The sequence below is a fragment of the Labrus bergylta genome, chromosome 8, assembly GCF_963930695.1.
Source record: "Labrus bergylta chromosome 8, fLabBer1.1, whole genome shotgun sequence".
In the NCBI taxonomy this organism is placed as follows: domain Eukaryota; kingdom Metazoa; phylum Chordata; class Actinopteri; order Labriformes; family Labridae; genus Labrus; species Labrus bergylta.
This window is the reverse complement of record NC_089202.1, coordinates 17,317,462-17,329,778: the sequence shown is the minus strand read 5'-3', so window position 1 is coordinate 17,329,778 and position 12,317 is coordinate 17,317,462. Positions and strand designations below refer to the sequence as shown.

General features: G+C 39.8%; 1 protein-coding gene across 3 annotated transcripts in view; it reads left to right on the top strand.

Moving 5' to 3' along the window:
• fhl3a (four and a half LIM domains 3a) overlaps window positions 1-11,754 on the top strand; it is a 29,667-nt gene extending 17,913 nt beyond the window's left edge. Inside the window, exons 1-6 of one of the 3 annotated variants that reach the window (XM_065958104.1) lie at window positions 209-338; window positions 5,433-5,605; window positions 7,001-7,175; window positions 9,282-9,451; window positions 9,573-9,759; window positions 10,496-11,754. In XM_065958104.1, the coding sequence (XP_065814176.1) occupies window positions 224-338; window positions 5,433-5,605; window positions 7,001-7,175; window positions 9,282-9,451; window positions 9,573-9,759; window positions 10,496-10,647 (972 nt within the window). In that variant the 5' untranslated portion in view covers window positions 209-223 and the 3' untranslated portion in view covers window positions 10,648-11,754. Of the gene's footprint in view, window positions 1-208; window positions 339-5,178; window positions 5,327-5,432; window positions 5,606-7,000; window positions 7,176-9,281; window positions 9,452-9,572; window positions 9,760-10,495 lie in introns of those variants that run through there. The other 2 variants (XM_020633570.3, XM_020633569.3) reach the window with 2 other exon arrangements.
• Window positions 11,755-12,317: the final 563 nt, after the last annotated feature.

The following is a 12,317-nucleotide window of genomic DNA, read 5'->3' as shown; positions in this document are numbered from 1 at the left end:
GTTAAAAAAAAAAGGAAAAAAAAGTGCATTCTCTTTGTCTTTGCACATTAGTCACCAAGTGAAAAGTCTCCATGCGGTCACGAGGTGCTGAAATAAATACGATTCAACTTCATCTACATCAGGCTTCTTTCAAGTGGCCACCAGACTGAGACACAAATGATCTTTTCTGGAGTGTGCTCTTGACATTTTGTTTTATTTTTGATATGCTCAACCAGGCCCTCAAATGATATATTTAAATGTCCAGTGCTATGATTTTTTTCCCCATCTCAAAGCCAGCCAAGCAGCAGCTTTACTGTGTTTGGAAGATGTCCAGACACCAGACAGAGGGCAGTGCGATGGTATGTGTTTATCTGAACACAGCCGTTTCACTTTTCCTCTAGTTTGATTTAAGACTTGTCATGGCTTTAAGTTCCTGCTGCAGCGCTCAGTCGCCTCTAAATGTCACCGTCTTCTTTCTTCCCCTTTTTGTTTCTCTCTCCCACTGTTTTGTTTGATTTCTCCTTCAGTCTTTCATCACTCTCTGGAGCTTGTATAAAAGGGGACAAAGTAATGTGTACTTTAAGGGGACCTGCTCAATAACACACTTCTTCCTCTGGTGTGTGAGTCTCTTTGTTGCCAGAAGATCAGGCAGTTAAAGTTGACTGAGTGCCTTTTGCAGCTGATATTTTTTCAAGTAAATCAGACCTTTTGTGCACTGTTAAGTCCACACTTTTTCAAGTGTCCTCTTTAATACAAGTGTTCTTGTCACAGTTGTACTATTAAAAAACACATGGCTTACAAATAGAGCAACTTCCCTGGGATTGTGTTGATTCCAGTTACTCCAACATGCAGCTTCTAAAGCATTTTCCACTTAACGATTAACCAAACCAATTGTTGACCCAGCCTCCATTGGCAGACTGTGATGCCATGTCCCGTTGTCTTATCAGGAAGAACACAGTTGCACTGCCACCACTGTCACTTTCCCTATATCTGAGATAAGACATTCCCACATTAGCTCTGCAATATCTAACCAGAAAATATGTTATTTTGTTTCCGACCACAGAAGAAAAATGTTATTTCCTTGTTATTTATGTCACTTGTTTTTGCCTAAAAAGGGCAAAAACAGCAGCTTCACTGACATTCATTTTATGAACTAATGGAAAATCCTTGACTTTTAGGTTAAAAAGATGCGTCATTCCACTTTAGAAGTATGATGTAGCTGAAAATGTGCTGGAAAACATTGAAACCCTCCAAAGTATCAGTGCGTCATTAAGTTCCCTGGTAATAGTCTGTACCTACTTGTAAACCAAGAGTTTGATTTGATGTTTTCTGTGAATTTACTTTGAATGGTGCTTCTTAGTGCAACACATTAGATTAGTTACACAAGAAACATTGATTTTATTCATTTCTAAAATACAAATTATTGATTTAAGTTTATTAAATATCTATAAAACGATTTAAGTGTACATATGTTATTGAATGCACCATGTCTGTTGATAGCTTGTATGTTCATAATGGATTGTTTACTGAAAAACCCTGTACAGCCATTGACTAATGTCTGTAATTGGTGTGATTTCACTGAGGTGAGCGCTTGTCATGTTGTCTTGTTGTCTTGTCTTGTTTTCAGTGTTAGCCAGTCTTTAACGACACTGACTCACACTCACAGTGACTCACACTCACCGTGACCCACAATAAGTGTCTTCAGACCCTTAAATAGATGTTTAGAGATAATGGCATCAAAGTTAGTCTCTTTTTCATGTCTTAAACGTCAATATGGTAACTTTCTTTGAATTTTTAGTGCAAGTCATGACATATTTCCTCTAATTAGCTAATATTCAGTCGTATAATCCTTTTCTTTCTAATGGTGGGCTGTCAGGATTATTCCCAGTAGTCTGTGTCGACTGTTCATTTGGAATCAACCAGAGCGTAAGCAAAGTTTGGCCTGGGGATTAACAGGCCTGCCTGTGGGACTGGACTGGACTGGGTAAATGCTAGACCTTCAGTGACCAACTGTGACTATGTTGCCTAGCAACAGCATACAACTGGCTTGCTTGACTTGGACCCTGAACTTGACCTCATTATGCCAATCATGGAGGGCTGCGATGACCAGAAGAATGTAGCCTTGGAATTCCTCTGTTATCTAATAGACAAATGTGTGAAAACACAGTTTAAATCCCTGTTACAGCCTGCAGGGTGTATCACATCCCATAATATTAAGACAGGGTTGACACCTGTTCTTTCTTGATGAAGCAGGGTCTTAAATCCCCCTTCTTTTTATCATTCTTTCACCATGGCCACTTATTAACAAAATGCCATATGTAAAGAAGATAATATTAGTCATTAATTTATCATTTTTATTTATCTTATTTGAATGATTCAATCCCTAAAAAAAGTTTTCACCTCAGCATAGAAAAAATGTGGCTAAGGAGAAATTAAAAAACAGCAGGATTCACATATCTTAAAAGAGTATTCTTTACTCTGAAAAAGGTGGGACAAGAATAATCTGACAAAAATGTACAGGAGCTTTGGCCATATCCCCGTCTTCATCATCAGATTGAGTTTGGCCTGTTGACATGTCGGCCCAATTGTTGATTTTCAGCTCACATGGACAAGAAGTGTCAAAGGTAACAAGACAACTAGCCCATCGTTTGTGACTAACAGAGCTACATGTAATATTAATGTTGGTATGCCATCTCAGATGAACCTCTCTGGATCAAAAATGAAACTCATGGTTGCTCCATTAAAAATAGATTCTTCCATTGTGCTGCAACTCTATAATTAAAAAAAGTCATTGCAACATTTCTGAACCATTGTCCTGTGTGAGGGCACTGGTGATTTACTTGAAGCCCACACTTTTCCCAGGGGCATGTATTCAGTCACAGCTATGGTATTTGGGATCATTAAGAACCCAGAGTCAGTTCTTAGTCATTTGGAGATGAAGGACATGGACCTCTGCCTGGAAGTGAGCATATACAGTAGCAGATACAAAGCCCTGTGAGAACTAGCCTCCGGACTAGATTTCATCATGACCCAGATCCTTCTCCTTCTCCTTCTCCTTCTCTTTTCTTCTCTTCTCTTCTCTTCTCTTCTCTTCTCTTCTCTTCTCTTCTCTTCTCTTCTCTTCTCTTCTCTTCTCTTCTCTTCTCTTCTCTTCTCTTCTCTTCTCTTCTCTTCTCCTCTCCTCTCCTCTCCTCCTCTCTTCTCTTGTGGATTTTTTGGGTCAGCAATCTTCATGCCGTCATGTCTAAGTCCTTCTCCCTAGGGATTGAAAACACTGATGTCATGCCCCTCTCTGTGAGAGCTGGTGCCATCAGGGGTTCGTTTCAGGATCTGTATTGGTCACTTGAACACTGATACTTTAATCAGTTCATGACCTGGAGTTTAAAACAAGCTCTTCTTGTGATCTGTTAATTCATTTGTATTCATGCATCAGGCTTTGGAAACTTTGCAATCAAGTGTAACCTTTACATTTATACGTCTTAATCCTAAATTGATTGCTGGCAAAGTTGTGATTCTCTCTGGAGACAATAAAAACAGCTGTAGAGAGGGAGACTAGCCAATAATGCAACCAGGAACACCCAGTGATCCTTCCCAGATACAGGGATGTTGGTAGGTTTAATCATCAGTCTTTGAATATTACTCCTTTTGTCAGAGGATTGCATGTCTGCCTATTTGGAAAAAAGTTTCCTGTCCTACTTTCTACAAACTTCGATTACGTCAAGAATATATGGATTATACAGTTTACGGGAGGGCAGTAAACAGCTGCCTGATTTGCTTTGGAAATTAAAGCTGACATCAGGCGTCACAGAACTCGCCTCCCAGCTTTGTGAATCATGCCTCGTCTCGTCCTCTTACCTGGCAAGCGAAGGCAGCACATACCTACCTGGCACTGCAGATTAAATCAAGGTCAGAGTGTTCATTTTCAGCTCCTAACTCTGTTCATCTTATCTTGATGTTGTCGGCTGATTACAGGAGGTTTCTGACCGATGGTTTTGTCAAATCTTCCGAAATTTGTGTTAAAACAGCAGATTTCCAAGTTCAGCACCCTCACCCAGCCAGACTGCAGCTGCTGTTTCTGATTCTTTGCCAAAGCCTCCAGATGGAAGCGATAGTGAGAGACATCTGATACTAAAGATGTGTCCATTAAGTCTTTAAATAGATATATATGACAGTCAGTGTTTACACATGGCTGTTTGGCCTCATGAGAATTTACACTATACATCTTATTTACGTCTTTAGATCGTCTGAGGGAGCTGAGAGCGTCTCTTCAGTTTGTGGAATTTCGCTTGTGTTAGCAGAAAGCTGTCAGTGGGTTAAAAAATGAGGACTACGAGCAGGTGAGGTCTGTCGGATCTTGACTTTCTCACCCCGATTCATTAAGAGCTTTGTCTGGCAAACGGTTGAGACGGATGTAACACGAGAGTCTGGGATTGATGTGGTCTTAGAGGATGGATTCTGTGTGATTTGGCGTTCGTTCCTTTTTTCTTTTTTTTTTCCTGCATCACCCCCGTGTTCTAGTGCATTGGTGGACCCTTTGCAAAATGTATGTGTGGGTGTAAGACAGGCAGCAAAGGGGCCAGTTTGTGATTGATTATTGTATCAGACATGATTATTATTTCTGGATGGTGGGAATGAATTGCCAGTAGTGCAGCCTGCCAGAGGACTGTATCCATTATCACTAGGCTCCCCTCCAGCCATGCTGTAATGTTATGGCAACCTGATATTGTTGCCATAATGCTCTCACAGTATTATTCTGTCACTTTGTTGTGTGCTCAGTCATGATCAAGGGGACCTATCGCACGGTGAAAACCATGTCCCTCATATCTGTATCTGTATCTGTATGTTGCTGTGCTGCACTTTATGCTTAAAGGAAGCCACCTGTTAGCGAGTTCAAACAGCTTCAAGTGTCTGTGACAAAACAACAAACGCTTCATGAGGTTTCTGTATCTGCTGGTGGTCCCAGCTTTTCTCACTAATAAAGTCTTGCCTCATAAATATCCACAGGTGTGGGCTTAAAAAGCAAGTATACACGTCTTTATTCCCACTTTTAATCCATGCTTTGTGAGCGGTTGAACGTGAAAACAAAGGGGGAAAAAAAAAGTGACAGCTCCCTCTCTTGTCCCCTCCCTCTTCATCCACCACACTTTCATCACACAGCAATAAAAGTTAAACGGCATTTAGTACAGCCTCTCTCTCACTCTTCTTCTCCGTCTCCCTTTCTTTTTTCCCACTTGCTCCCACTTCCACTGCGTGTTTTGTTTGCAGCTCAGCTCCATCGTCGGTACAAGCCGAAATATTTACAGCATAAATATTGGCAGAAGAACTCTACACTACTGTGCCAGAAAAGGTTACAGAGTAATACTTCAGCACTCTTCCACCTTTTTTTTTTTTTTGTCCTCTCCTCCTTTTATAACAGTCCTTGTTATATGCATCTCTTCTTCTCTGTGTTGCAGGTTTAGACAATATAACGATGGCTGACCGTTTTGACTGTGACAACTGCAAGGAGTCCTTGTACGGCCGCAAGTACATCCAGTCAGATGACAGTCCCTACTGCATCCCCTGTTACGACAGCCTCTTCTCCAACACGTGTGAGGAGTGCAAAGAACTGATCGGGCATGATGCAAGGGTAAGGCTTCTTATTTGGACATGATCAGGCATGATATCAGCTCTCTGTTGCACGACATTTACATTTTGGAAAACATTCATTATACTCGTCAAAACACAGAGGCGGAGCTCGACTGTTTATGAATAGGTTGGCCCTCTGTAGCACTAACTTATACAGGGGTGGCATGAAGTTTGTGTGCACACAGGTACTATTGGTAAGCATTTAATTTAGCCTTCCTGTCTTCACTTATCATACCTTAAATCACATTAAAGAGAGTGGCATCATATACATTTTCTAAGCTTAATTCTAAGGACTCAAATACAAGATTTCTGTCCAAAGTCTCAATTAAATACAAACAAATGGAAATGCACCACATGGAAATACAAAGAAAGCGACTTTCAGCCTACACGGAAACCTCTGCCAGCAGGGTGTGAATGGGTGTACATTGGTAGGTGTGACCTTCAGTGTAAAAGCGCTTTGAGTAGGCAGAAGACTAGAAATGCGTTATACAAGCTCAAGTCCATTTAACCCAGCCCAAATAGCTGATTTTAACACAAGTCCCGCCTCTTAAAAGGCAAATAGAGATTTGGTGTTGATCTTACTTGTTCCAAACTTCGAAACATATTTTAAAAGTTAAAACAGGAAAATTCGTTTTTTTTTTTAAATCTCCCCATATCAGCTCTAAACCATTAGCCAGTGTTTGGCACATGCTTTGATATCTTAGCTAGAAGTTTGGTCATGCTAACGATGCATGATTCATGCTTAATGAGGCATGTTCTATATATTTTGTGTGGCACGACAAGGTAAATCCCTATTTATCTTGCAATTATACAGGCAATTTCCACTGAGTCTACATAAGCCAGCAGGCTCATTTAGTCTTAGATTGTAAAAATGCAGCATGAGGGAATGTCTCCCTTTTTCTTCCCCACAATCGAGTTAAAATTTAATTCACCCTTAATGGAAAACACTCGCATGAAGTGGATCATTTAAGACTGACATACTCTACTTAGTGAAGTTTACAGAAACAGGCATGCTTAAGTGCTTGGTAGTTTGCTGAGCTAAGGAGGCTAATGAGTTATTAACACCGTCCTGGGCAGTGGATGATAAATCAAGGAAGTGTTTTCTTGGCTCAGTTGCATTTAAAAATGTAATTTGACATCCTTTTTTTTTTTTAACAGTTATGCATATAACTACTGTCCAACATGTACACAAAGTTACCACATAATCCTCACTGCCCATGCAGACATTACATGGGTCACTATGATGAATTTAACACTCAACTCGGCTAAAACTATAAGCAGAAACCTTTGTTGGTGTTGCATTTACCTACTTTAGATGATTGCAATTCAGAAAGTCAGGAAATGATGACGCAATAACAAATGACATGCCTGTTGTCTCCTCTTGTTCTGCTGCCAGGAGCTCTTCTATGAGGACCGACATTATCACGAGCACTGCTTCCGCTGTTTCCGCTGTGATCGCTCGTTGGCGGACGAGCCTTTCACCAGCCAGGATGAGGCCTTGCTCTGCAATGACTGCTACTGCAACGAGTTCTCCTCCAAGTGTGTAGCCTGCGACAAGATCGTCATGCCAGGTACAAGATGCAAGGCATCTCATCGTGCAATAATTCTTTAAACAACCACAGATGAGCTTAAAACCCAGGATGAAAAAGTTTAGAAATAGAATAAGAGATGGAGTGACTTGTGAAAAATCTTGTGCATAATGCATTCGACAGAACTCATTTAACCGCTAAGCATTGGTCTCATTGTCCCACATTTTTCTTTTTCCATGTTGTATACAAATTCACGTCATGATAGTTAAGCAACAGATTTTGGAAAATGATGATATGGCAAAATCCAAACTCTCCAAAGTAGTTAGGGGACCAAGTTAGTTAGGCCAAAGCCATGGGTCATCATGATAAAGCAGCAGCCAGGTCTGAATGTGACAGAGTAATTGTCAGTATGCTTCACTTGCTGTCTGTAAGCCAGATCCTCAGAGCTGGTGGTCTGCCAGCAGTGTGATGATATGAAGAGATAAGCTGCACAGTTATTCCAGCGCTGCTTTGCACAGCTAACACAGCCCTCATAAAGCCGACCATGGTTCCAGGAAGAGGAAAACACTCCTCTTTTCTTTCTACTGTAGCTTATCTCATGTTCACACATATGTATTACAGCCTGTAATGATGTTAAAAAAAAAAAAAAAATCATAAAACAGATGTTATCTTTGTTTATGTCACGGCCCAATGTGACTCACTATCTTGGACAAATATTTGGTAGACATGCATTACACAATGACATAGTCTGAACATGGAGCGCACACAGTAACAACAGAATAAATAGTTCAAAGCATATTGACAGGAGACTTAATGTGGAGCTCAAACTTGCTGCCAGGCGTAGTAAAGGTATTTGCAGTGTAATAATTGAGGCGCTTACATCTTACATCTAAATTGAGAAAAGCCTAATCATGCTGTAGTTACAGATGTTGTTCTGTGGCATCTTCATTTCATCTTTCAACCCTTTATTTAAGCCTCGAAAATCTTTGAGGTTTCCCCTCAATTACAATGATGTGGAGTCACAAAAAGGAGCATGATTAAAGCAACAAAGGCAGGGCGATTCTCAGAAAGAAAAAAACAATCACACACTGTGGTGAAGTGGTTAGAGATCATTGTCTTAAATTGCCCAAGAGAAGTCAATCCTGAGAGTGTGGTCTAAATGATTCCACAATTTTGGAGCACAAAACCTAAAAAGTGGATTTTCCAATATCAGAGAAACCCCTCAGGACCTGAAGCAATAGACAGTCAGTATAGAGTGAGTTTGGTTGGGTCTGGTGGTCCAGTTCAGCAGAGATGTTTTATTAGATGTTGTACGTCCAATAATGGATTTATAGATAAAGAGATATGGGTGTGCCAGAGAAGACCAACAAACCGTGTTATACAGAATACAATGATGAGTGTTATAGGGGTCTCCGGTTAGAGCAGAGTGATCAACTGAATCTGAATGTATATGATCCATATTTAATTTTTTTAATAAGCTTCAGAGCTCTTTAAGCTTTTTCGAAATTCTCATATGTTATTGAGCATTTCAGCCTGCTCTATTTTATTGTATTTGTCAAACACTTATAACCAACCAGTAATGTTGCCCTTCTTGAGCCACTGAGAATCCTGTAATATTATAAAAACGCTAATGTTTTTGCAGAGGATTATATATTTTTTTTGTTGCAGTTGTGGATTTGAGAACACCACAGAATACAGCCCGAGGCATTGAAATGTTAGCGTATCCGCAGACAGCAGTAGTGTAAAATGTCGGCTCCACACAAACCACCGCGCCACCATAGAATAAAGCAACCAGTATCATAAAAACCTCAACAGCCCGGAGAGAGAAGATGGATTGGTTGGGGACACAGAGAGGAAAAATGGCATGATCTCTTTCTGTAAGGCCTGTCGCCACTGTCAGCAGTTGGGAAGAAGTTTGGGGCCTGTGGTATTATGATTTAAAACAAAAGAGAACATTTATGAAAAATATTGCATTCATACTTTTCAAGTATATTATTTCATATTCAATAAAATTACCTCAAAGAAAAACTTGCTGCATCTATCCTCTGAAGATCTGCAAAGATGAATTGAACAAAAACAACTAATCTCTCTTCTCTCTGTCATTTTTCCATCCGTCTCTCCTCCTGTCTTCTCACTTTTCTCTGCCAGGTTCGAGGAAGTTGGAGTATTCAGGCTCTACCTGGCACGAGGACTGCTTCGTCTGTCACAGCTGCGAGCAGCCGATTGGCTCAAAGTCCTTCATCCCTGACAAGGATGAACACTACTGTTTGCAGTGCTACGAGGACAAGTTCGCCCCCCGCTGCACACGCTGTAAAAAGGTCAGCTACAGAACGACTGCAAGACGTTTTTTAAAAACTCAAATAAAACCATGTTTGTACTTTGGAAAAGGAAGTGACTTCACTCCTGGTAGTCATTTACCTTTGTCCGTGTCATTTTCAGACCCTGGCTAAAGGTGGCGTGACCTATCGGGACGAGCCGTGGCATAAGGAGTGTTTTGTGTGCACCAGCTGTAAGACGCAGCTGGCAGGTCAACACTTCACCTCCCGAGACGACAGCCCGTACTGCCTCAAGTGCTTCGGCAGCCTGTACTCCAAGAAGTGCGAGGCCTGCAGCAAGCCAATCACAGGCAAGATGGCATTATTTGTTTGTTGTTCAATGCTTACATAGAATAATATTAATGCTTAAAGGAATATTACTTAAAAATTGTCAGCTTAGTTTTGCATTTTCATTTCAACTGGTCTCAGACTCTGCTAGGTTTAAGCAAAGATTTAACGGTATACAGACAACAAATCTCGATAAGAAAAGGAAGCACATCACAGGAAGCAAAAAAATGTTTGTGAAATGTCGTTCAGGCCCTGAGAACTTCTTTTCACGATCATCGTCCTGCTGATTTTTCTGACAATACAGTTTTTGCGATAGCATAATAAGGGCTATTGTCTTTTGTTTTTCTGTTTTTCTCTGTGCTGTTTTTATTGGCCTGAACTCAAAGATTACACAACCAATCAGAATCAGGCAGGACTGGATTCTGACAGTTGGTGGTTTGGTCACTTTCAGTCATATCTGGTTCATCCCATCCTCACAGCTCTGACTATTCTTAGATTTTAGACATAATAACCCTTCAAAAAGATAATTTTTTAACTTAGTTTTCCTTTTATTTTTCATTCATCAATGTAATGGAGAATTAATATGAAGCCAATGCCTATTTTTCATTTGTAAAAAAAAAAAAGAAGCTTATTCCCCCTTAGACCACATTTTTAATTGTTTTCCTGATTTGCAACTTCATTGGTACCGAATTGAAACTCAGCTCTCTGACATTGGACATACAGTTTAATATGTGACTTCTTGCTCTTCTTCTGTTCTAGGTTTTGGAGGAGGAAAGTACATCTCTTTTGAGGATCGCCAGTGGCATCAGCCGTGCTTCACCTGTTCCCAGTGCTCCGTTACGCTGGTGGGAGCCGGCTTTTTCCCTGATGGTGACAGGATCCTGTGTCGCGACTGCAACACTAACCTATAGAGCCGTAAATGACCACAATATCAACTTTTTATCCCCGCAATTTCAAGAACCCCAGAGTCATTACCGAGGAAGGTAACACATGCTAACATAACGCTGCCTCAGGTTGTTTTTATATAAAGAGTTCAGTTACTCGTGGTCCCTCTTATGGTCAGATTTACATCCAACGTTGGTTTGCAAAAATCCTGTTCGAATGCTGCATTTTCTGAATCAACCCTTCCCAAAAAGTTAACTATATTCTGTAAGAAAGTTAATTATGTGCCTTAAGGATAACATTACTTAAATGTTATGTGCTATTAAACCAAAGAACTGCAAAATGCTAGCCACTTTGCTAAAAAAAAAAAAAAAAAAAAAACTCCTTACTATTTTGTATGAAAAGTTTCCTCACCAATCACTGATACTGTACAGTATGTGAACCTAACTGTGTAATCAGAGTGTGGTACTGTGGCTCTCTGCTCGTATAACTGCAGTTTAAAGTGTTTTGATACAAGTATTTCAGACTGTAAAAGCAAGTTTTCTGATATGTTTCAGTTAGGTAGAAAGTCTAGATGTTTTTATCAGTAAAGTCATTTGCACTTTGGATAATCATGTTATGAGCACATAATATAATGGGTATAAAAACATGGCACACAGACCGCTTATAATGTCATGTATCTGCTTTTTTAACTTTGCAAAGACACTTATTTTAACCCAATGTTTTCTCTCGTTTCTTTCTTTTTTATTTGTTGTAATTAATCTCCTTTTTTTCACCATTGCTCAAAGAGTCAGCATTTATAACCCAAAAGAAGCTGAAATTAAATACTGTACTTGTATATTGCAGGAGTATGCATGTCTTTGTCTGTCATGATTTCCCTTCATTCATTTGTCTAACGCTGTTTTCTGTGCGTTTTTTCCATTGTTTGTAACATTTGTGAAAATTATACAAAAAAAAAAATATTTCATTGTTTCAGCTTTGATGCTGGTGAGTCAGAGTTGGCAAACATACAATTAAAAATGGAAATTAAGGCGATTACAGTATGAACTTAAGGTTCGATCGATGAGAAATGATGTGGCTAAATACTACATGTTTAGCTTTCCTTGTGAAGTCTTAATAAATTAACACTGACCGATCTCTCATTTGCTTTGGGTTTTATTTTGTGTATTTTTTGTTGTTATAGTGAAAAATCCATGACTGGTTTATGAGGTCATAGCTTTCTGAAAACTTTACAGTGTTTACAGTCTAAGCCAGAGAAAAACCTTCTGGCGTTTAAAAAAAAAAAGTATTTCTAGGAAAGTGTGTGTGTGAGAGAGAGAGAAGGTGCACACAGAAAGTGTGTTTGTGTGGAAAAAGTGCTAGAGAGAGAAACCATGCATGTGTAATAAAAAGATTAAAAAGTGTGTATGTGTGTAAGTTGAAGATATTTTCTGTGTTTGTGAGAATAAAAGAGTGAGTGAGTGCACATGTGTTTGTGTGTACATGTGAGTCTGCATGTACATATAAAAACTGTATATGCAGACTGTTGTTTATGCTGACTCGACCGTTTCATTGCCTTGATGAAGTACACAGACTGCCAAACACACTCTCCTGTCGGTATTGGTGAGACGTCCTCCTCCCTGCCTCTGTTTGAGATTTTTTCACCAAAAAAGGAAATGGAAAACTCATAGCTGCATGGGGGAGGGTGAGAAGAAGGGAG